At 41.4% G+C, this 25,785-nt stretch overlaps 3 protein-coding genes across 4 annotated transcripts; 1 reads left to right on the top strand and 2 right to left on the bottom strand.

Moving 5' to 3' along the window:
• Positions 1-12,164: 12,164 nt before the first annotated feature.
• wdr83os (WD repeat domain 83 opposite strand) lies at positions 12,165-15,760 on the bottom strand. The gene is made up of 4 exons (XM_035661075.1): positions 15,597-15,760; positions 14,829-14,934; positions 13,971-14,068; positions 12,165-12,563 (listed from the first exon to the last, which is right to left on the bottom strand). Exons 1-4 carry the CDS (start codon positions 15,644-15,646, stop codon positions 12,497-12,499), a joined length of 321 nt encoding a protein of 106 aa, XP_035516968.1. The 5' UTR covers positions 15,647-15,760; the 3' UTR covers positions 12,165-12,496.
• A 102-nt stretch (positions 15,761-15,862) lies between these two features.
• wdr83 (WD repeat domain containing 83) lies at positions 15,863-19,358 on the top strand. 2 transcript variants are annotated; one of them, XM_035660442.1, is made up of 10 exons: positions 15,863-16,016; positions 16,321-16,431; positions 16,682-16,802; positions 16,926-17,031; positions 17,149-17,197; positions 17,439-17,565; positions 17,885-17,952; positions 18,183-18,291; positions 18,449-18,563; positions 18,840-19,358. In XM_035660442.1, the coding sequence occupies exons 2-10, from the start codon at positions 16,329-16,331 to the stop codon at positions 18,993-18,995; spliced, it is 954 nt and encodes a 317-aa protein (XP_035516335.1). In that variant the 5' UTR covers positions 15,863-16,016; positions 16,321-16,328; the 3' UTR covers positions 18,996-19,358. The 2 variants fall into 2 exon arrangements, with proteins under 2 accessions (XP_035516335.1, XP_035516336.1); XM_035660443.1 differs by having other exon boundaries at positions 15,865-16,001.
• An 831-nt stretch (positions 19,359-20,189) lies between these two features.
• LOC118326993 (persephin) lies at positions 20,190-21,041 on the bottom strand. The gene is made up of 2 exons (XM_035660157.1): positions 20,963-21,041; positions 20,190-20,656 (listed from the first exon to the last, which is right to left on the bottom strand). The coding sequence occupies exons 1-2, from the start codon at positions 21,039-21,041 to the stop codon at positions 20,190-20,192; spliced, it is 546 nt and encodes a 181-aa protein (XP_035516050.1).
• Positions 21,042-25,785: the final 4,744 nt, after the last annotated feature.

Raw genomic sequence — 25,785 nt, 5'->3', positions numbered from 1 at the left:
AAGACAAAGGACTACCAACCAACTGAGATTACCAATAATGCAATGAGCAGTATATCATTGCTGTTATCGAATGGAAACTTCTCAGTAAAGATGAAGAACAGTTTTCTTGTGATTCAGGGGCTGAGCCCTATGACGTCCCCAGTTTTGAACCAAAACGTCACAACGGGTTGTAAAGAAGATCACCCCACCACCATGCTGCTAAAAAAACAAAAGCTCTTTCCAATTAGCAAATGGAGATCAAGTGATTTTGGCTCGGGAAAACGTAATTAAATTGTAAACTGTCTCAGTGAGTCACCACACTAGCTCTGGACATGAATAAAATCAGCTGGCAACATGCTGAGATCCATTATTCTGAGAGAGGTGGCCAAAATGATGGGGCTGCGGAGGAGACAGAGGTATTACTGGAGCTTATAAATCTGAGTTACTGATAGACACACAAAGACTTACAGCCATGACAAAGGCAGACAGAATAGATAGAGGTAGCAAGGTGCCTCTTTTTACCAAAACACAAATACAGGCATACGGCTGCTGTCTGCATCAGTGCTCTTCTGAACCCTGCCAGGGTTTCACAGTGGAAGTCTTTACTTTGGGTTTCACCCATGGGGTGCCACGACACACTGACTCACTCCTGCTTTCATCCCAAGTACTGCATGAGAGCCAGAACACAGGATGTTGTTTACTCCGCTGAGCACGGTACACCCATGACAACCACATTTGATTTACGTCACACTCTGAGTGGGAAGGCCTACCTGCATCACAGACAGCCAGAGGAAAACTCAAACAGTCATGGGACAATATATGTATAAAGATACAACAAAATGAACTTATTATCAAAAGTACTCTTTTGCAGAGTGGCCCCTTTTGGACCGATAAAGCAATGTTAACTATTTCACTGTGTATACTGTTAAGTAGCTAAACCTATAAGATTAACACATCTTTACAAAATCATAATGTGTTTTGCATGTAAAATCGACAGCTGTCAGATATATGTACTGGAGTTAAAAGTACAATATTTGTAGTGGAGCACAAGTATAAGTAGCGTAACTTGGAAATATTTAGACTGCAAGTACCTCAAACTTGTACTCAATGCAATAATTGAGTACACATCAAACTTTATCCTGGACACCCTATTGTAATTATTTCATGTTAGCGTTATATCTGTAAACCATTTTACGATGTGGAATTCACTTTCCGCCTGGTGGATGTTTGGTAGCTCGTTCAGCAAGCGAAGGTACAACACATTGCAACCATGTATCCATGCTTGTAGACCAGGAAGAAGTCATGCTAGCTAGAAAGCTAATGTAGGTTGTAGTTCAAAGCCTCCAGCTCTTTTTTGTGCCTGAGAGAAGACAGAGCCTTAGCTGCAGAGATTTGGTGGTGTTTTGAGCCCATCTGACAGAAAAAACGGGCAGGTGCAACACCACATTAAGACTGGTGACCATCCCCCCGTCAAATGTGTGTCTGTCTCCAGAGGAATTGGGCTGAGATTGAATGTCAAGTGGCTGGTCTGCTGGTTGATGAGTGGTGGAAGAGAGCTGCGTCCCCTAGACGTCCCCCAGCAGTGCATTTTGGTTAGAAAGAGAAGACAGTGAAGATTCTACCTTGACCCCCTCCCAAGGATGGAGGACAGCCTGGATGTCCTGGCTGGCTTATCCTGGTTTAGCACACTTGACATTTCAAATGGCTACTGGCAGGTGGAAGTGGCTGAGGAGGACAGGGAGAAAACAGCCTTCAAGACAGGAAGAGGCTTGTAGCCTTGCCTATGGGCCTGAACAATTCTCCACCTTTCAACGCCTGATGGAGCTGATACTCAGGGGCCTGCCATAGCACATCTACATGATGTATTCAGATGTCGCAGCCCCCTTCACTCCTTCAGGATTTAGATTTTCCTTTTTGAAAGGGCTCGCTGTTTCATGTTTTATGGATACTATGTTCTTTCCAACTTGTTGTTTTATGGTGCATGGGGATTTTTTTCTTTTTCTTATTGTACAGTGGGTTAAAACCTTGTTTATAGTTCGGTTTGGTGTGTGGATGGGCACTTGTTGTGTCCTGTGGTACCTCTTTTGCTAGGTTAAGGTGGAAGAAAACTTGTTTTCCTGTATGTTATTTATATATTTTTTATTTGTTTTAATGATGAAACAGGGACGATCTAGTTGGGAGGAGGGGCTGTATGTAACAGACTGACCTGTGTTTCTCTATTTGTTTATTGCATATCAGTAAGATTACAATAATTCCTAGTCTAGTGCTGGACAAAGGCATTTTCACCAGTATTTGCACAAACATGAGGCATTATGAAATCAAATAATACAAAATATAAATTCCTCCCTTTAGCTTACCAATGTTTTCTCCTCCAAAGAGCACAAAACAGATACTTTGCAAAGAATTGTACACATTCATGTTGCAGAAAAAAACATTGCAATTCAATTTCTGGTGGACTTTTCAGTTACTGTGCGTGATTAAACCTTTAGTTAAGTTGACTGTTGACCTATGTTGAGAATTATGTGACGTTAATTCTACACATGCTCACAGAGCATTGAGGAGAGATCTAATCATGCAAGTGAAAGTGAAAAGACCTTTACATTGCAGCCGGGATCTTAATCCCAGAAAGACCTGTATTATCCAACACATATTGACTGTAATCGAGACCTCTCCATCCTGTATGTATTCCTCTCCGCTTCATTGATTATTTAGATGAAAGCAGCCTCTCTTACCTACGGAAGCCCTAAAAGGTCATGGATTCAAACATTTTTTTAATGCGGTTATCTCGAGATGCCGAGATATCTCTTACTTATTGTTATCTCATGACAACAATGCTCGTTTTCTAATGTTAATGGATTAATTTATCTTGTTATATCGAGAAAACTAAAGGACAATTTCTTGAGAAAAAACAAGATAATATACATAAGATCCCCAAGAGTGTACAATGGCACACACATGCTGCACTTTGGATTTGGGAGTTTCAAAGCAAACCATATAAACATTTAATGAACTTTTGCCATTTGTTTAAAGGGTTAAATGGGTCTGGTCTGGAAGATGCCGTGGGCAGTGATTGTCTCAAGGTCCACTGCACTTAATCCAATCCCTGCGCTTCCTTTTCTGACGTTGATGAGTGTTCTGTACTTAGTAATGCTAAAATTAAGCTTTCTATGGCATTGAGAGTTCCCAATACGCTGTCGATTACTTGTCGATGTTAATTACTTGCAGCTTTATATGAAACAGCACTTGAATATTATAACTTCGACAGAAAGCTTAACAAAGCGTGGTAGAAAGAGCAATAGGGCTTTTTTGCCTTTGAGATTAGGGTTCATGTGATGGTGAAGGCACTTATGCATAATTGAACAAGCATTATTAATGTGTGTTGTATTGGCAGCCAAATTGGCGGCTTATTAGAGTAACTATTCTAGTGCTACAACCGACAAAAGGTGACTGTGACTCTGAACTTTCTAACACTCTGTGGTGGTTGACAGATGGAATCACAAGATTTGTGCAGTTCCAAAGAAAAGACCGACACTGTGGCTAACACGATACTGACTTGATCACCAAATTATGTGACTGGCAGCGCAATGCCCACTATCTACACTGTCTATCAATTTATTCTCTTTATGTACCTTGTTTATCTCTGTTTGTCCCAATGGCTGGACATTGTTGACTTTTCGTCTTTGGCAACTTCTGCTTATTGTTGGTTAGTTTGACAGCTACACACTCTTGACAGCGGCACTGTTTAGGCTCATGCCAATAAGGCTTTATTCAGTAGAGTAAAGCCGACAAACAGAGGGATGGAAAACACTGAGATGGATTGATGGACAAAAGGGTTGGAGAGGAGGATGAGCCAGAGGGGGTGAGGATAGAGAGATGACCCAGAAGTAACAGGCAAGAGTGCAGGTGTGAGATTGCAGTTTGGAAACAAGAATACAAACACACATGCACACACCTGTCAGAACCACTCTAATCCTTTCTACAACTCTGGATCCTTCGGGGTTCAAGCAGGATGCAGCCTGCTCCCTGTAAAGATTCGATAACATTCAGATCTGATGATGTTACGCTGATGTCAGGTTTGGGCCAATATGAGCCAAAATAGTAAGGAACTGAGAGAGGGCAGAGAATATTTTTGGCTAAGAGGTAGAGTAGTAGTTTTGAGAGATCTGTAGATAGAGATTTTACATAACTCACTCATCCAATAGCAGATTTGACACCATGCTGAATGTGTACAATAATAGCCCGGGTAGAAAATCTCAATGTCTTATCACGACCTTGACTCCTTTAGAAGAAGAGCTGCGGAATCTCAGAGGCATTTTTATTTTAGCAGCAGTAGGAGAGCTGTTTGTTCTTTGTTTACAGGGTGGTCTGAGACAAGAAGCTTTAGTTCAATTTGACCCCCAACATGGAGCTCCTTCATCTGAAATATTGAATTTTAGTAAGGGGTCAATATTGGCAATTCTAACAGTCAATAGAATTAATATTTTTCACTCTTCTTTTCCTACTAGGACTTTCTGTACAAAACTATTAGTGAGCTGGGAGCTATTGAATCAATTGTCAGTGTTTTTCAAAAAGTTCAAATGCTCTCCTCTATCCGCCCACTGTGGCTAAGGGAAGACAAACCTTATACAATGTCTTACCTGAAAGTGTTTTGATGCTGTGAGGTAATTTAGGTATTGGTTACATGGCTGTCTTTCTTTTGGTGCTTCTGCTGTAACTATTTTTGAGCAGAATGAAGCTTTGTCCCTTCAAACACACGGAGCCTGCGGCCATTTTCTATTCTCTCTGGTAGTATGGTGCTAAATGCATTTACATGTGTGGGACACATTTACAACCAGTTTTTGGTTTGTCCATTCTGGGATACTACAAAAACATGGTGGTGCAACATAGCGGGATTCTAAGCTAACAAAAACACCATGAAACCAATAATTATGAAGAATATATTCCATTTCTGACAATAGAGCCAGTATGTATACTACGACTATATTCCTGGTTTCTTTAGTCCCCTATGACAGTACACTAAATATCTTTGGGTTGTGGACAAACCAGACATTTGGGGACGTCACCTTGGGCTTTGGGAAACTGTGATTAACATTTCTCACCATTTTCTTACATCTTATGGATCAAACAACTAAATTATTAATTGGGATTAATCAGTAATGAAAATAATTGTTAGTTGCAGCCCCGGATTGGTTCACACTGTGTTGAAAATGTGATTTTCCTTTCTGTAATCATTCTTCCTGTCCATCACTCGTAGTGATCAACCCACAGAGAATTATCAACCGACTCTTTCTATGTCTTTCAGCTCACTGGTTGGCTTTCACAGCCTGCAACATTAGTGCATCGTTTAGAGGTAGTAGCCAGCTGTTTTCAGTGAAAAAGCTCTGAAAAGCCCACCGCACACTACCTGCTCAGCACCAAAGGCCAAAGTGGTGAACATAGTGGAGTATTAGTCAGCTAAAGAGCCAGATGTTTCTCTGATGAGTGATCAACACAGCGCCAGAAGAAAGTGAATAATGGACTTACATACACCAGGTGGACAGCATCACAACTCCAAATGAATGATAATCTTCATTCATGGCTGCTAGATGTGGTTCTTTACTACACTGTTCTGCATGGATACACCTGCTTACCTTATATTTGCAATTCACATTTAAACAGTTAGCTGTTGCACTTCTCATGAGCAACTTACATAGACTTTCAATAAGCTTGATGCACTGAACAAGGAGCCAATAAATACTGTAGTATAAAGGTCTCAGTCTCAGCAGACCACAGTAAATAAAGCGCTGTCCCTCCTCTATAGGTCCTTTATCAACAGTGACTGAGCAAAGGCAAACAGAGTTATTATTACATTGAGATGGAGATGCTCCAGGGCCTGTGAGGCTCACTGTTCTGTGTTTCAGTTTGGTTTGAGCCTTGTCCATCAGTCAAATGTCAAGTCATATCATGTAAAATCTCAGACACAGAGCAATCGCATTTTGACCAAATTTGGAGTGCTGGTGGGGACACGTAATTAAAAGGAAAAAGTTAAACTATCAGACCTAAACCTTTTAATGACTCTGGAATCACTCAAATTAATTTTAATTAAGCACATTTGAAGGGCTCCTAATTGGTTTACTCCTACACTGCAAATCTGGATGAATCTGGCCACAAATCGAATCTGTTCCTTACAAACTACAATTGTTGGCTTATTGGAGGCATTCAAAGTAATGGTCAAGAGCTCTTCTGAACAGACTGCAGGATCTCAGACACCAGTTGTCCTATGTAAACACATTTTGAAGGGATGCATAATTCTTTTTTTTGCAATGTTCTGCCATTTAGAAAACACACTGTCTGTGTGGAGATAATTAAATATCAATATTTTAAATTTAAAAAGCCATCAAACATATTTGAGGGCCAATTATTTCTTGATTTCTTGTTTTACTGCCTAACATTAGTAATTGTACTGGTATAGTCGACAATTCATTAATGCTCCAGACCTCCATAGCTCCATAAAATAAGAATCTGATCTTGTAAGATTTTTAATAGGTTAATTAGCTATGCATCTTCCGTAAAGAATCCAACTTTGGGATGTTGGTGATTGGCCAAATGTGTCATTTGTGATGATTGAGGTATCTTTTTTTTTTTTTTTGAGAAATGAGGCAAAGATGAAGCAAAAATATTTTTTAAAAAGGCATTTCAAACCCCTCCAGTGCAGTGTCATTGCCCAGGTGCTGATCTGCTTGTTGGGGCACCAATCATGGATCTATTCACCCAATAATAACATTAAATTGACATTCACCCCATGACATATATGATAATAAGGACCAAATACCAAATGAAATCAAGCTAGTTTTCTCAAATTGGCCAAATGTATCATTGTGACCAAATTAGAAGTTTCATTGCGCATCCAGATTTGAACCCATTAGGCCTAATGGTTTAATATTGACCAAATAATGCTCTGTTGTTAGACATTATCGGTCTTTGGTAAAAGACGTCATACTTGCAAGTAGCTTACTCATATTTCACGTCACCCTTTCCTTCGTTTATCCCAGCTTTTTTTTTCCATTTCATCTTTTTTTGGCAAATCATACATGAAATGACCATTTTCGTGTTATTGAGGAAAAAAAATAACTTGAACTTGGAGTGAATGTAACGTCCAGGGTGCTTTAAATGTAGCTCGGACCGGCACATGCAGCCTTACCTGTCTGTCAGGTGCTCTGCTGTCCGGCGGGTACCGAGCCTGCGGGCTCCGGAGACTCCAGGCCCGCCCACCGGGTCTCCGGTGGCCCCGAACTGCTCACCTGTCGGGCGGAGGCGGCTGGAAACCAGTCAGCGGTGCTGGGAGGACTGGACGGGCGGAGACGGAACAGTAACGTATCCACCACTGGTGGGGAAGAAAACTCCATGTTCACATCCAGAACATCCCGACAAAAGTGCAGTCCGCCGGTCAATGAATGTCACTGTGCTGTCAGCTGTGGTGTCAGCTGTGGATCCGACAGGAGTGGGTGTCGCTGACAGTGAGCTGGAAGAGACTGGGGAGCAGTCAAGGCATCTGTCGATCCAGTCGTGTTTAAAGGTCTGTTGTTCTTAAAAGGACGTTTCGGATTGTGCGCCGTCCGCTTCACATCCACTATACCGGACTCTCCCTCTCTCTCTCCTCTCTCTCCTCTCTCTACCACATCCACTCTCCTCATCTGTCTCTCTGTTTCTCTCCCTCCACCCAATTCCCTCTCTCTCTATCCATCTATCTAAAAGTGTCACCCTCACACTCCCTCCCCTCCCCCCCCTCCTCTATTGAGATCAACTTCATTCAGCGGTTGTAGGTTTGTGATCAGCTGTGTGTCACTATCTGTTACTGTAGACACAAATATCTTGCATGATTTGCTCTTTTATCAATTTGTTTTATATGTGTTTGCTTAATATCAACCTAGATATTACATATTGTAATTCTGTAATGGTATAGCCTACTGCTACCTCTGGCTATGACACCAATCCCCTCCGTCCATTCTGCAGGAGGAATATCCTCCTCTCACTCTCTTTGAGAGTTCTCCCCCTTTACCCCATTTGTTGTTGTTTTTTCTTTTGTTTATTTAGTTTTTCATTATTCGAACAGAGGGTCTGAGGATGGAGGGTGTACACATTACAGATTGTTAAGCCCTCTGAGAAAAATTTGTGATTTTGGACTGTATAGACTGACTGTATAGCTAACTTGACTTTGACCATTGCCAAAGACACATTTCTACTTCAGGCCATGGTGGGAAATAAACATGTTTGATAATTGTCATTAATTTTCCATTACTACTATTACAAACAAAATAACAACAACTGTTACACTTTAAATAACGTTCACTCAAAATGCATGAACAGGTATTCCAAAATGATCTTATATAAAGTAAAAACAATAAATTAGATGTGCATGCATCTTCCCATAGTTTAATGTATTTAACACCAACACAGCATGCAGAGGACAGTCTATCTCCTGTATTTGATTTATTTGCACAATAGAACACAACAGATGAATAACAAACACCAGAAAAAGGGACAAATTGTGCCTTATATTATATTACTGTACATGCATGTACAGATATTTAAATATAACATTAGACTGATGGTTAACAGAGACCATCACTGATAGTGCAGGTTTCCCCCTCTCTCAGTTCAGTTTAACGTTTTCTCTGTTTGTCTGCGTTGTTGCTGGTCCATTCACAGCTGTGTGTCTTTAAGAAGGAAAGAAAGGAGATTAGGAGGGCGATAGAGGAATATTGAGATCATTTTAAGCAACTAGGCTGAAGCTGCAGGACCAATGTCACAGGGATCGGACTTCCTCTTTTCTCCAAAAGCTGTGAGGCAGCCGCAAAACTCCCCTCGCAACACCGGTGACACTGCTGATGCACACTAACATTTGAATGTGTGCAGGGGCTGGCATTCCTGTATGGCTCTTAAGTCTTTGTGTACCAAGAGTCTCTATTGTGTGTGTGTGTGTGTGTGTGTGTGTGCATGTGTGTGTGTGTATATGACAGTCTGACGACGGAGGATGCCCGACTCAGCATCTCCCCACCAACAGTGCTGGTGTTAATAATAACACGTAGCTCCTGGAAATTAAAGCCTGTAGCCATACATACACTTCCTCACACATGCACACACACACACACACACAAGGGATTCAAATATTGCAGAGGTGCCACGCAGTTTAACCTCATTTGAGGACACAAAAAGCAACCTGGCTCTTATACTGCAGAGACTCACTGGGGATCAGCAGACATGCACAGACACACACAGCACACACAGACACAGGCACAAGTATTCACAAATGGCTCAGCCTGCAGAGTTGAGGCTACCAGGAGCCACAATGCAGATCAAATCGAATGCAGTAAACACTTCACATCTTACATGGTGTTATAATGGTGATAGGCAGGGTAGGACACTGCCTGAAGGTTACACTACTGTGATAGGTCTGAGACAGAGTGCCGTTTACGCATCAAAGTTTGGTTCACTGAATAGTTGCCTGTGTTGTTTACTGGTTATGATGCTTTTATAAACTACCAGTATTCACCTTCTCAATTCCGACCCTTGTCACCTATTACATTACTATAGGTCAGTGACATAATTAAAGTAAAGGTTTATCATTTTTCACCAGTTGTATGTATTGTTTATGATGCTGTCCACATTCCCTGCCAGATACACTAATTTCCAGAACACATTTCATTTTGTTTCTAACATTTTTCTAAAATCTACATACATGTAATGCATCATATTCAGTGCGAGTTGTCACATCAAATATTTATTCTTCTTCAAGTGGCCCTGGTTATCCTGAAGTTACCTAGAGTCAGATACATGAAAGAAGCACAAAACAAAAACGTTTCTCAAAGCCCATCGCAAGTCGCCCTTCAGCAAGGAACTGAAACGTGCAGAGTAATGTCTTTTACAGCCAGCTTGCGAGGCAGGAATTGAGCCTAGTCTGAACACTAAAACATACTCCAACAGAGAAATACAACTATTGTGAGTTACAGTCTATTTAGTACTGTTTGTCTAGTTTACATTCTCCTTGTGATTTGCATAATACAATCACTCACTTATAGGAAATCATTCAGCCAGGGCACAAAGAAAGGGAGATGACAAAATGAAGGTGTTCAGACCGAGTTTAAATCTGTGGAAAGAAAGCGAACTCTGCTGCCTCTGACTGCTTTGACGGGCAGCAGAAATATGTTTGAGCAGAGGGACATGACAACACACACGATTGGGTTCCTCTGGTGGATCTGTGAGGGACGTGTGGGACCATTTTAGGAGTCTCTCTAAACTTGAGACCTGCCATCCATTCTACATCATTAAGAGACATAATAAAGACAATAATAATTGAATTATCAGTGCGACTGAAACATCTATGGGAGGGGAAATGATTCTAGTAGAGTTGAAATGCCTTTCATTAATAAATTAACTAATTAGTGGAAGCCACAGAGACTGGACTCATGGTATTTCCTTCCGATTCATGAGAGACTCACTTATTTGAAATGCTGCTGTGCCCTCTAGTGTTAGAGAGTGAGAATGAGGCCTGTTTCCCAGCAGTCTCTGCACACTCTTCTCTCATTGGTCAGATCCAGAAGAGCAGAATATGGAGATTAGATTTAATTAAAATCGCCTCCAGCCCGTCACCCACTGAACTTAAGATCTACATTCAGCAAACTGTGACAGTTTTTAATATCCAAATTACGCAGCCCACCGATCAATGCAGACGATAACTGCTGACTCTGACAAATTCAATATCCTCACATCTGATAGCAATCAACAACAAATGCACCATTATGACTGGGGCAGACACAATTTGAAAAACACAACAATGGAATAAAGGCAGTTGTTAGTGCTCCAAAAAAAGGATTGAGTTAGCAGTGTGAGTCAGGACAGAATCAGTAGAAAATCCGGTGGCGTTTGCTGAAACGGTGGCTGCGAGCCAAGCAGCCCGAGTAGCCACTCTGTGTGGCTGCAGCAGTGCCAGGCCCGGGGAGACATGAGTTATGTGGCACTAAATCAGCCTCACATCCAGCTGACTCCCCAGGTTTTTGTCCGTCATCTACACACGCACAAGCAGTTAATGCTGTGTGCGTCTGCATGTGTTTTAGAGGAGAAAGAGCAGTGGCCCTTCTAGATGAGAGGCTGGAGGGGGATGGACCTAGGCTTGTGTGTGTGCGTGTGTGTGTGTGCGTGTGTGTGTGTGTGTGCGGATGATCACTAGATGTAACAGCTCCTGAACAGACAAGATGCGGGAAACTGCTCACCAGATCAATGTCTGCTGCTGTGTGTTCTATACCTGAAAGTCCAATATGGGAGAACTCTGTACAAGAAAGGGAATCCCTTCTTTATGAGGGTTACCTTTAAGCAACTATTCCTTCATACCTGATATTTAAGAATTAAAGGACCAGCGTTCAGGATTTAGTGGCATCTAGTGGTGAAGGTGCAGATTGCAACTACCAGAACACTGCTCGCATCTGTATTTGACGACTTGTGAATGAGATTGGTGTGTGTGTAGGAGAAACTATGGTGGCCTATCTAGAGTCAGTGTTTGGTTTGTTCGTTCTGGGCTACTGTAGAAACATGGCTGTACAACCTGGTTCTAACGGGCTGATGCTAAGCAGAAAACATAATGAAACCAATAATTATGAAGAATGTATTCCATTTCTGACAATAGATCCAGTGTGTATACAACTATTTTGATAATCGATCAAAATAAATTAAATATTTTGTTGGTATATATTTTGGTTTCTTTTGTCCCCTATGACAGTAAACTGAATATCTTTGGGACTGGACAAGACATTTGGGGATGTGGTGTGTGTAGATAAAACCAGCTTATTCTAAGGTGACAAAAACACAGCAGTCCCTATATACAGGTGGTTATGCACTAGACCTTTGAATTAGCATGTAGGTACCTAGAATTCTTAATTAACTGCATCAGCTGCTCAGTGGTCGTCAGTTGCTTATTGTTTTAATACCTATGTACATAGGTATATGTACTGTAGGACTCCCTGGAAAGCAATACACACTGAGTAAATTATCTGGGTGAAATTAAGTAAATTGAATTTCTTTGAACTTGAAGGGGCGACTTTACTTGAAGACCGGCATCTGTGTTTGTTTAAAGGCACTTAACTTACGTAATTACAAGTTCCAGACCTGTGTGATGATGTGATGTCCTTCCAAAGACAAATAAAAGCAAGCAGTTCTTTTAAAACCGTACAACTTTATTTATGAAATCCTGCAACAGATCAGCCAAACAGTAAAATTTTGAAGATTTAATCCACAAACTTAGAAAAGGTTACAAAGAGAAAAACATGAGAAAGCAGTCAAAGACCATTTGATCTGTCCATCTTGACGTAGGGCCACCCTTCCTGGTCATCTGTTTTCTCTCTCTTCTTCTCTTTCTATCACATTATCTTCCTTTCTGCCTCTGTTTTTCCTCTGTGATGGCCAAGGGGGCCAATCAGCTGTTTGGTCACCAACTCCAGCATCCACAATTTACTTCCGTGCTCTTCAGTGATTGATTGGCCCTTGGTTACCATGGCGGCGACATTGGCTGTGGGTTCTGGAGGTAAGACATCACAACTGCTGAGATGGACAGCCTGCAGACAGCACAGAGAACGTGAGGAAAACACCGTGTTTAGTGTGTGATTTTAGTTTTACAGTCACACTGAAACAGTATTTCTACACATGTAATGTTAGATAATGTTTATGTATAACGTCATTTATTCTTTTTGCACCTAATTATTATTAGATATTATTATTTTATAATTCTTATTCCTATTTTAATAATAACATAACGCTATACTGACACAATATTATTCTGACAAAATTTAAAGGCAGTCTGGGTCGGGAAAATAACAAAAATCTCTAATACAGGACTTGAAGAAAGCCTTTAGCCTTTATTGTAGACGAATGATTTTTCCACCTTGGTATTTTCTTTCTGGTTTGCATTTGTTGCGGTCCTTGAGCACCTTTGTTGACTCATTAAAATGACTTTTTACTTATTGGCTATAAAGCAAAAAAACACGCTCCAGCTGTCTTTTAATAATTCAACGAGATATTTTGCTGACAAGTTGCCATGTTATGAAACGATCTGTTGGAGCACAGGTCTGATTAGTACAGAAGCAGGTCTAAAGAACGTATCCCTGAGCCATGTGACGCCACCGTGGGGTTGATTCCTCCAAACATGCGTGACGGCAGGTTCGCCTGATAACACCGATGACATACCTGCCCTCCACGGCTCTCTCATCCTGTACAGCCACTTTCTTTTGTTTAATAACACAGGGACACTTACATCATATCTTGGCTATTGACAAATGTCCTAAAACTGGCCTTGAACCAGCTTCTGTGCACACGAGGCTGGTGCATTAAGTTCATCGTCTGACATTACTTGCTGAGCCAAACATTTTGCGTTACTAAACTATGAGCGCATCAAGCTTGTCTTTAATACAACCTCATCTAGACGATGGACCAGGAGGTTTGTCTGCGAGGCCTGGACAGGTGCCCTACAGTAGTACTCTTTTATAAGCAAATGGAAGTGGACCACCTCTGGAGGTCAGACAGTTAAAAGCTTTTGGACATTAGAGCTGGCTCAGTGGCAGACAGTAGCGAGTCTAACCTACAGTTTTAAAGCTGCATAATTCAAGACTTTAACGTAAACATATAGTACCTTTAGTAGCCTGTTTCATGACTAAGAGTTGCAACAGAGAAGACGGCCACATCCCTAATAACAGAGACAGTAAAGAGTCTCCTAGTGTATTCACAAGTTTGCTTAGAATCATTAATGTGGACATGTACAAACCAACCACCGACTGCCAATCTGACCCGGTGGCAGACATTAAGAATAACTAATATTAGAAATAGCCATCTTCCCGGTGATGTCTTGTTTTTTTATGTAGGTCATATGAAAGCATTCGGTTTCATAACCAGGTTAAAACTCTTTATAGTATGTTCAAGTTCACGTATAGTATGTCTGTATGCATAAACACATGGTGCTATATACTCACATGAAGCTGCTCATCATCTGTTTGGTGTCCTCTGAGCTTCTGGAGTTTGCAAAGCTGATGAAAGAGCAGTAGACTGCGATCCAGGCACACCACTTCAGCTGAAACACACACAGGTTACAAATGTTAGCTGGTATGGAAGATCAGAAAGACCAAAACGTATATCTATATAATAGTATCAGTTGTTAGTTTGGAGACGGACAGACTGTATCTGCTCTGGCTCAGTTGAAGTTTAATGTGAAGATAGAGGAATACAACTACATAGTTGATAAATAGCAATGATCAATTAGTAAATGATGAGCTTCAATTTGGTGTTGTCAAATTATATGTTTCCTGGCCAGTATACAAAATCGCATTAAGCGGTGTGCCTGACATTAACACGATATTCTGTTAGGTGTTGTTGCCAGTATTTTGTACACTGCCAGTAAAATATACAGTTCTTAGAGTGAATGTTTAGTTTTTCCTGTACACTGCCAGGTCTCTGCATGATTGCATAATTATTTATGCCCTTTGTTTAAAACAACACAAACAAAAACATTTTTACACCTGCAAAGTAAAACTAGTTCTTTGTTGACGGAAAGACTCAATCAATTAAACTAAATGATCAACAATCGGACTGAAAGGCCCCATGCGCATGTTGCTGTCCCCTCTTTGTTTTTCTTATTGTGTCCTTAGTGCTGAAAGTCAAAAGCTGTCCTTCATCCTTTCATCTCAAAAGGTGAGTTTACCTTTAATCTTCTAAATGGAACGATTGGGCTGGACCAAGGTCTCACATTCAGGGGCAACAGCAACACACACACACACACAAGTAAACATACACAGAGGCAAAGGAGAAGGAGTGTGTGTTTGTGTGTAGGTCACCTTGAGCATCAGTCCACACATGCTGAAGATCATGCCGAGCAGGTTCATGTAGTCAGGGGTGGGGTCCTCCAGTGTGGGGTTGCTCTCTGTGCTGGGCGGCTTGTACCTGCAACACCAAATATGTCGATTATCCATAAACACACAACGTCATTTCCATGTCACACCACTGGCCCTATGCTACAATTACAATAAAACCAGGGACATTACTCATCCCAAAGGTGTCGGATGGGGTTGAGGTCGGGACCCTGTGCAGGCCAGTCGAGTTCCTCCACACCAGACTGGGAAGAGCATTTGATTTTGGACCTGGCTGTGTGCTATGGGGGGGTTGTCACATTGAAACAGGAAGGGACCTTCATCAAACTGTTGGAACATGTCCAAACTATGAGCCCCAGACTGAAATAAACTAAAGTGGCAGGGACAGGGTCGCCCCCAGAGTTTGAGCCACCTAAATGGCACCTGACTGACTACAGTCTTTGTTTCTGTAAAGGAGAGAAAAGGTGTCAGACAGGCTGACACTAGTTTAGTGTGTTTAGAGTGAGAAAAGGGCAAACAGTAACACAGATGGAAAAACAAGCCATTTGCTAAAACATCCACTATTTAACGGCCGGTTATTAAATCACTCCTTTGTAATTGCTCGATGATCACACAGCTAAATGAAGCGGTCGCTAATCCCTTTAAGATAAACTCATGACTGGTGTTAAAGGTTAGCTGTTAGCTGTTAACCAAGCTGATACGGTGAGCTAACCTAAGCCTGCATGAAACACTCACCTTAAAATCTTATTCTGTCTCCTCGGGTCTGCCATATTGTTGGAAGACATTGTGCGTTATAACGCCGTCCTGGTCTTATTTTATTATAAAGATATTTAAAGACAGCTGGTCGGCCTCGGCATGAATGGGGACGAAGGGGGCAGTTGTATCCGGTGAATTTCAAAATAAAAGGCTGGAGTAATCCGCAGCCCAGAATGAAACAGGAGGGGTGTTTTTGTAACTTTTATTTTGACAGGAGGATGTTTTCCCAGTGTGCATTGCGAGTACTAGCAACCATGATGGGTGAAATGAATGGAAGAAGCTGTTGATGTTTACAAAGTGGGAATAAACTTATTGTTGTTGATCTTGTGTCAGTTCCACTGGGAGTATCAACATAACATGACACGAGCCTGAAACGGAACTCTGGTAAAAACGGTTCAAGTGAGTTAACGTTAACTAAGTTAGTTTAACGGGAAAACTGCAGCGAGTAGGACATGATTAATGTCAGCGAGGACTGTTTAACCCTAGTTCTGTCTGAAGAATAACATCTCATAAACCTCCAGAACTCAGGTAGTGTCCTTTTGAGAAAGCTAATGAATCATTTGAACGTGTCAAGAAACAACAGTAACCCACCTCATAGCTTGGTGCAGCAGTATTAAAGCCCTGTGGTGTAAACAGACAGTGAAGTGTCATGGAGGGGAGCTGTTAATGGGGCTCACGCTTTGTGTTGTGTTTCTCCACACAGGTTGTGTCATGGCGTTCCCTGAGCCCAGACCTCAGCTTCCTCAGCTTCCTCAACATCTGCTCCACACAATAGACTGTCAGCAGGGAGCTGTCAGGGCTGTTCGCTTCAACGGTACATAGAGCCAATATATTCTTCATACTAGTGTTTAGACGGTTGAGATATGGGTATGAGAGGCTTGCTTGCTACGAGCAGTCTGGTTTGAGCTAATGTCCAAGATATGAAAGCACTGCAGCACTCCAGCTCAGGTATTGGGGCATTATTGTGACAAAGAGAGTGTTAATTCTCCCTGAGAGTCATGAGTTATCCATGAAATGTCATGAGCTTACACCTGTGTCCGTCTCATGTCTCCCTGCTCGGTCAGCTGATGGGAACTACCTGCTGTCCTGTGGCAGTGACAAATCTCTAAAGCTGTGGAGTGTGAGCCGAGGGACCCTGCTGAAGACGTACAGCGGCCACGGATACGAGGTCCTGGATGCCGATGGGTGAGGGAATTGTCACTGCCTCCTCCACGGTGTGTCAGGAAGGCTGGTTTTGAAAAAGAAAGCAAGAAAAGAGAAAAAACCGCTGAAGTGACATTGTTTGTTTCTCATTGGCTGTTTCAACAGTTCCTATGACAACAGCCAGCTGTGCTCCTGCAGCTCTGATAAGACGGTGATCCTGTGGGACGTTGCCACAGGCCAGGTCACACGCAAGCTCAGAGGTCACGCTGGGGTCAGCCTTTGTCATGTCCACTTCAATTCTAAATCTTTTCATTCGTGATTTTGTTGCAGCATATACTTTATTTGTTCTTTCTTTAATTTATATCTCACTCAAATCTTTTGTTCACAGAAAGTCAACTGTGTCCAGTTCAACGAGGAGGCAACTGTCATCTTGTCTGGTGGGTCTCATTCAGTATACATTATTTTTGTGGACACTGCAGTGTGTATTTGTAGTTTGCGGTTGTCTTTGTAAGTTTCTTGGTTTGTATTTATATTCAATTGTAGCTAACTCATAAACACTAACACAAATTACTAACTGAATCTAAGTGTGGTTTAGTGTTAACTTAGTTAATGTTTATACTCATTTATTTGTGGTCTTGGTGTGTGTGTGTGTGTGTGTGTGTGTGTGTCCTCCTCCAGGGTCCATAGATGGAACAGTTCGGTGCTGGGACACCAGGTCAAGAAGATTTGAGCCCATCCAGGTTCTAGACGAGGCGCGTGACGGCATCAGCAGCATCAAAGTGGCACAACACGAGCTGCTTACCGGGTCAGCGCGCCAGCCCTTATATCTCCTGCTCATTCACACTGTAGCAGATTTAGATTTGAGCTCGAAGCAAATGAAGACACAATGTCTACCCAGTCTTATCATTCCTTTTCTTAATTGAATTGTTGGGTCTGTAAATAATTTCATCAGGAGTATGGTCCAGACCTGCTGTATACGAAGTGTCCTGAGATAACTTCTGTTATGATTTGGCACTACATAAATACAATAGAATTGAAATGAACTGGAAAAATACCTTTCTATCAGTGAAACAGAAGTTTGATTTCACTGTGGCACTGTTTGAAAATGGTTATCTTGTGTTTAGGTCAGTGGATGGCAGAGTGCGGCGCTACGACCTGAGAATGGGACAGCTACATGTTGACTTCATCAGCAGTGAGTAATCTTTTTCTTTCCAACATTCAAACGCTAATAGCAATAACTATTACTGACATTATTTGTAGCAGTAGTTACACTAATTGTTATAAGTTATAAGTAGTAGAAGTGACAGCAAAGTAATGACTTTGTAAACTTTTATTTACAACCTTGGAAATGCAACACGGACACTGTAAATAACAGTGGAAATGCAGAAACCTGTAACTTGTGTATGTGTTTGTGTGTTCCAGGTCCCATCACGTGTGTGTGTTTCAGTCAGGACGGTCAGTGCACTCTGAGCTCCAGTCTGGATTCAACCGTCAGACTGCTGGACAAGAGCACCGGAGAGATGCTGGGAGAGTGAGTGCTGAGTGTGTCTGTTATTTTGTCCACCCCCCGTACTGTTTGTATGTACGCACAGCCCTGCAGTTTGTTGAACATTTATTGACAAAGTATTGCACATTAGTTCACACTCATATTGTTATTATGTTTGTGTTTGTTTGTTTGTTTCACTCAGGTACAAAGGGCACAAGATGAAGGGCTATAAGCTGGACTGCTGCCTGTCCGGTAAAGACACCCACGTCCTGAGCTGCTCAGAGGACGGACACGTCTACTGCTGGGACCTGGTGGAAGTAAGTGTCTGCTTGCATTTATGTTCATAGTGCATTGATGGGCTCACCATAAGCATTTTGCAAACCTTAAGTGGACAGAAACACAGACAAAAGAGGGAGATATTTGGCACTCAATGCAAACCCTCAATACTGAACATCTCTCTGACAGCAGCCTGTAAAACTTGGGGTTTGTTCCCACCAGCATGGTCTGCTCTTATGTTAGAAACAAATGTAGAAAGTGTAGTGAAAGCATTCTGTATAACGTTAGCATTATAACGTTGTTCTTCTGACCTCCAGGGATCTTTGTCCTTAAAACTGCCAGTGGGGAAAGCTGTCGTCCAGTCACTGTCCTTCCACCCCACAGAGACCTGCCTCCTCACAGCCATGGAGGGACGCGTCCAGGTGTGGGGGGCAGAGCCAGAGGAGACAGAGGAGGATACGGTGGCCACATAGAGATGGTTTGGTACTGGAATAATCAGTAAATCTTTTAACAATGTGAGCAGCACCTGCATCGACAAGATCTTCTTCGACAGATTATCAGTCTGTGTTTATGGCTGTTGGCTTTACAAATATCTAGCTCTCTAGAAAGGAAAGCAAATGCCAACTAACACAAATACAGAGTCACAAAAATGTTGTTAAACTGTGGTTCACAGATGTACAAAGTATATGACCTGGGTGTGAATCTCATTGTAGTTCATGATTGAATCTAGATTCAATTCATAAGATTTAACTAAATGATCTAGAATGTGATTTTTTGTATGTGTGCAAAACATATTTTTGTAAAAACCTTTGAATAAACATTTTCTTGTGTACATTCCACAAATTTCTCTCTTTAGACCAATGATACTCCCACCGACACTGTTAGTTCTGTACAAGTTTATCTTTATTAGGAACTGTACACACAATGAACAGAGATAAGCACGTTACAAAATAAGTTAATCGGCATGACAAAAGAATGGGAACAAATAAATAAATAACTTATCTTACATAAATACATTTTTTAAACTAGCTGGACTGTTGACGAATATGTCTGAATTGTGAAGAAGTTCACTCAGCTGCGTTTGTCGAACCACAACAAGGTGTATCTACGCAGCTTCATACATATGATCTGTTCTGTTATTAACCCCAAAATTGCACTGATTTAAATAAATACATGTCAGCTTATTTACAAAAATAGTCAAGTAGTTTGTAGTAGAATCATGTCTCAAAAAACTCCCCTTTTCCAATATTTTAAACTGTTCATCAACTAAGAAAAGTAGCCTGATTTTGTTTTTTTAGCTTCACTGCTATCAAAGTAGTTTTTTCAAGCTTGCAAATGCCAAAAGTAATAAAATTCTAATCCGATTGAAGCTCATGAGATCACGAGTTGAAGTCAAAACATTTAAACCAACAAAACTTGATTCATAAGGTTTCATCCAAAAGTGAAAGGGAAAATAGCTTAATTCTGTGCTCATTGATTTTAACATAAATAACTTCATAAGAATGGGTTTAAGCTTCCTCTACAGTGTGTCATTTTGGAATGAAACTCTTCATTTATAGACATTACAAGAGAACCTGCCAGCAAACTTGTCCTCTCAGAATCCCCTTGTCCTCACAAACCATCATACACCCTCTCTCCTCCCCCTTCAGCCATCTGCGCTCGGCTGTCTAGCCCACGCAGCTGCAGCCCGCAGCCGACAGCTTCTCCACCTTGTGCCAGCGGTGCGAGTTGTCGAGGAAGGCCATGTCCTCGTGGTCGGTGGGCCTGCAGCAGGGCGCGTTGTGCCACAGCTCCCCAGGCACTGGTTGAGGGAGCACCCCGCTTAGCAGCAGGTTGGTTAGGGTGAGGTCGTGGTTGGAGCGAACGTGGGGACACGTCCCACTGCAGTACTTGAAGAGGACGGTTTCGTCTGAGTCGTAGCCCAGCCCGAGGTCTCGAACCTGCAGTAGGATGGAGCGCAGGCCGCACTGGGAGTCTAGTGTAGAGCGCCGTGAGCGGACTGGGATCGGGATCATGGGGTCGGGTGATGGCCCGGCTCCAGAAGCTTCTGTTGAGTCGCCTGCAGCAGCCGAATCTCTGCTTCTCTTGTCATTGTTGGGTGACGTGTGTGGAGATGCTGTTTCTTGTTTCTGACCTGGAAAAGGCAGAAAGGGTTATCTATACATCTGATGTTCAAAAGTACTGTTAAACATGTATAGAAATACTCTTAATTAACAGCAAAAACCAACACATTTCCAGCTTTACCCCAGCCAACATTTACACAGCAGTTAGTTGTACTCTTAACCAAAAACATAGTAACTACTGAGAGGTAGAAAACCAAAGTTTAAAGTTATACACATCCAAGTCTAGACACAAAATTGAACACATTGTCCTCAAAGGAAGCAAAAATCAGATTTTAGCCAAAAGGTCATAGGTCACCTTCCCTTCAGCCAGCACTTACCAATCAGCGATCTCAGCAAGTGGCTCTCTCCTCTCTGGACGCAAAACAGAATCACGACCAGCTTCAACAGGGACCTCATCGCTAGAGTCTGCTCTCCGTCTGAACCGTCGCTCAAAATGAACCAGACACGTGTGTGTTTGTATGTCTGCGAGTGTCTGCGGGTGCGAGTGATGCTTAAGATGAAGACGAGTCACAACCTCCAATATATAGCCCTTGGAGATGAAGGGGGGTGAAGGGATGAGGTGAGGAGGTGTAGGGGGGAGACAGACACTAACCCGTTACTTGCCAACAGACTATCCCACTCACCTGAGCCTGACAGGGAGCGTAGGAGGGCAGGCGGGCGCTTGACCCAGAATTTGTCCTGTTGGGATTATCTAATTGGTGTAAATCATCTCTTATTGTTGAGTTTTCCCCAGATGTTTTTCCAGAGGATGTTGGCCCCTGGCAATATGGATTCCCAGAGGTTTGGGGTTTCTTAAAAGCTGTGAGTGGACAATGATGTCACATTGATGATGCTGAGAAGTATGTGTGATAAATGAATCAGTAGATAGGTAGCTAGACAGACACGGAAGTGGAAAGGCAGCCAAGAGATAAACTTTATTAATACATAACACAAACATGATCCATGTAGGAAATGTAAAGGAAGAAGCACGGCAGGATGAGTCATAGTGGAATGTCCTAAAATAGGCCCCTGTTGCATTTTGCTTTTGAAGCTTTTTCTTATCGTAAACGTTTCGTCTTTAAAAAGCTTTAAAAGGTTAAACACCACAGAAGAAAGGGAAGTCAGGTTATAATTAGAACACAACGGGGCCTGTTTCAGCAGACATTCCACAATGGGTGACTCGTCTTTAGCTGGTCCATAAATTGAGGGATTTTATCAGCAATGTGTGGCTGACATGTAGAATATGTAGAATATGCATTATGTAACTGTTATAGGGCCCAAACAGGCAGTGAATGGAATTTGGAGTTTGCAAGAAAGTGCATATTTGGAGCCTGTTTCTGCCATCCAGGTGCAGGTCTTACACCTCAGCGTACATCAGTTAGCAACTGATGTAACTGAAAATATGAACTGAAACCGAATTCATTTGTGAGTTGATAAACATTTGAAAGTAACTGTGTATCTGTTCGCCTGTTTTTTTTTTTGCTGTCCATCAAATTCCTTTTTTTTTTGTCCCACTAAATAACTTTCACTTCTCAGAAAATGAGACGGTCCTTCTACTGTATTTCACAGTTCCACAGTTCAGTTATTTCTGTGCATTCTCAGCCTGCTAGTAAAGTAAATATATTACTGGACAGAAAGGGATAGGATGATAATAAATCTCTTATTAATCGCTTATTTCCTAAACTTTTTGACAGCGGGTAAAAGTCATAACAAAAAGAAATGATTATGATTATAAGTGAATGATACCTACTTAGATATTGGGAGAGAGATTTGCCCATTTAAGACAATACAGTTAGTTGTGTCAGTTATATCACAGAGGGACATTCATTTACTCTCCAATGCTTCCTTCCCCCAGCTGTTACCTATAGTCGGTTTGCAAGTTGTATTTAAGTCTGATTACCAGTAAAATTTAAAAGGGAGTTTCTCCAAACACTGTATGTGGCCCAGATACATAGAAAAGACACGTTCACACTACAAGCCTTAGCACTCAGCTCTGATTTAGCTTTGTTTGGCTGTTCACCTTATTTTTAAAAACATGGCCCATATCGGAGTCCAGTGTGAACAGGTCACGGTCCTGGACTGACCCACATGCGCAAAACAACAATAACACGTCATACGATATCATACACGCAGGAAGTAAACATGGAGGCCTCTGAAGACAACATGTACAGTTTATTTTATCAGTTGATGTGCAGTATCATCCCAAATACTGAAGTGTGGCTCAGAATTGTGAAGAATGTTGATCTAGAGTTATGCAAAAGTCACACGAATTCTGATGACTGTTCACAATTGCAAAAAGACCTACTGTATATCTGAGTTGACCACATATGAAAATGGCCAAAGCAGAACTTGAAAAGATCAGATTTCTATGGGAATTTTGCTGTTCATACTGTCATGAAAGTCACATATGAACAAAAATTACTGATCGAGTACATTGAGGATATTTACGTATACATAGATAACTTGTACAGGGACAATACACATTGATCATCAAAATAGTATTAGACACAACATGTAAAATCAAAAAGAGAAAAGAGAGGTTGGAACACGAAAGTAAGAAAACAAAGGATTAAAAGCTTAAAAAATATAAAACGAAATATACGTTACAATGCAGGCGATTAATGGAGTATCTCTACTGCATTTTGTTAATGCCTGACTTCTGGCTTCACTTAGTTATATTTAGACATGAGGAGTGTGTCCAATGAGATTTTAGGCTTATTTATTAAACTTAAACAGCCCCATTTCTCATGTATTATAGCTCTGTTGATATGAATTACAAAGGAATCATCCCTAAATCTTGAACTCATAATGGCCAACGAAATTTACTGCCAGGAATTTCAATAATTCTTTGGAGGATCAGGTTTTTGAGACTGCACTAAATTAGACATTAAAATGAAATATGACTGTGTATTGAGCTCTTCCTCAGTTATAGCCTGCTCCACTCAATGTGTTTAATTCCAACTTGAGCAAATTTGACCCAAAATGCCTTCTGTTTCTTCTTGCTTTATTTCAGTATTCTACTTTTGTATCTTCTGTTATACAGTTATATACAGTTGTAAGTCCTTATGTATCTGTATTTGTTCTCTTTCTATCTCAAGGGTCAGTTAATGGACAATAACAACATAGTTTTGATGCAATCACAGTGGGGATGGTTTCGTTTTAAACACACAGAACACATTACGAAATTCCAGTTCTGTTGGACGTGGACATATTTGTATTGTGAGAGAAAAGACATGCAAACACAAGGATGAAAATAAGAAAACACAAATCAGCTTCTTCATCTTCATGAAAACACAATACTAACTATTGAAGTACAATTGGGAAAGAAACAGATTTTCAAGACTCACAAAAGGGACATTATTTTTATCCTAGAGAATGAAATATCAAAGGTTGGGTGGTTTTAACAAGCTAACGAATGGGTTTTAGGACCCAAACCTGAATCTCTGGACCTCTCCTCTATAGTCTGGGGTCGCAATAAATACAGAAAAAGACCACTGAGAACTGCACCCAGGTACTCTAGCGGACCTTCTCAATAGTCTTCTTTGTAGTGAGATAATACTGGGCATGTGACTTTCTTCATTTCTGCAGATCCAGTAAAAAAAGACCTTCGTCAACCTGCACCAGTTGAAACAATAAGAGCTCTGCCTAACTCAGCTGTCCTCAAGCAAGTGCAATCATTATCACACAGAGCGTCCATTTCCTGGTAATTTGTATGGAAAACAAGAACACGAAAGGGCAAAGGGCCTCACACATTCCTTCCACCTCTCAAAGAGACAGGAGGATGAAGGCCAAGCGAGAAATGAAAAGACAGAAGGAAAGAGGAGGAGGTGGTGGGAGAAATACAGTGGAGATAGAGCAATCCCTTTGGATTATGGCCTAAAGAACCAGTCTGGAATCCTGGGTTGTCAGAAGACAGGAATGGAAAGAACGCGGCATCAATTTCTGTAAAAAATAAAAAAAGGGGTGGGGTGGGGGGCACAAAACATTTTTTTACAGTGGTGCACCCAGCCAGATAATAATGTAATTGGTTTACACATCCATTATATATTAGGTTTTTAGCCGTGCTAGCAGCATGGCTCTAGGGACGGGTATGATGGTTGGTCAGTGGACCCACCACTTTGCTCCATGCTGAAATATCTCTGCAGCTATTCAATGGGTTGCATGGAAATCTCATCCAGATACTCACACAGGTCTTCACAATGATACTAATAAAGGCTCTGTTCCATTCAGGTCAAACAAAGTCAGGTAGTCATGATAGTTAACATGGTCAATTATACCTGCTCAACATCAGCATGTGATTACTGAGCATGTTAGCCTTTAGCTCAAAGCACGGCACAGCTTCACAGAGACGCTAACTCGGCTGTAGACTGTTAAATGGGATACTGCGATACTAGAAATATACAGTATCATTTATAACATAATTCTCTAATTCTCCATTCCTCTCGACTGTTATTTTTCCAACCCATTTTCTTCCCACTGGCCCAGCTTTCTCAACAGTGACGCTGCAGCTTTTCCAAACTCTGGGCTGCTTTCGGCTCCCTATATAAATGTCACAATCGTCTGGTTTCTAGTCTACTTTTAAATCTTTCTCAAGGCATCATAGATCTTTAAGGGGAGAATCACTCCTCCCGGTGCTCTGTCTCCTCTGGTGCATTCCTGCACGTTCAGCACATATATTTAGTCTCATGAAGCAGACATACATCAAAAATATATATTTTATAATGCTTTCTGTTTGTATATCCCTTCTGTCAGAAAAAGGAAAATAAATCCTCCACTTCAGACTAAAATAAAAACGAAATATGGTGGTTCCATGCTCCCCTTTTAGCTTATGCAAGAACTATTTTTCTTAATTCTGAGGGACTTTTAACCTCCAGAACTAACTTGTTTCCTTTTTCACCTTTATTAAAAATGTATCTCATATACAGAGACCTGCTGTACCTACATACCTGTACCTCACATAATGTTTTTAAGTACATACCCTGTAAGGAGGGTTAGGGTTATTTTTTCTTTATGCTGAAGTACTTTAAGATGTTCAGGTTTACCTCAAGTCACTTTGTGTTTACATGCAGCCAGACTGCAGAGGCTCAGACATGACCGGGCTAAATGTAGCCTGAGTTCATGCCAAAACAGATATGGAGAGGTAAAAATAGAACAGGAAAAG

The sequence above is a fragment of the Morone saxatilis genome, unplaced genomic scaffold (genome assembly GCF_004916995.1).
Source record: "Morone saxatilis isolate NCDOM2014 unplaced genomic scaffold, NCSU_SB_2.0 Contig17, whole genome shotgun sequence".
Classification (NCBI taxonomy): Eukaryota; Metazoa; Chordata; class Actinopteri; family Moronidae; genus Morone; species Morone saxatilis.
The sequence above is the reverse complement of the archived record's forward strand: the minus strand, read 5'-3'. Positions and strand labels throughout refer to the sequence as shown.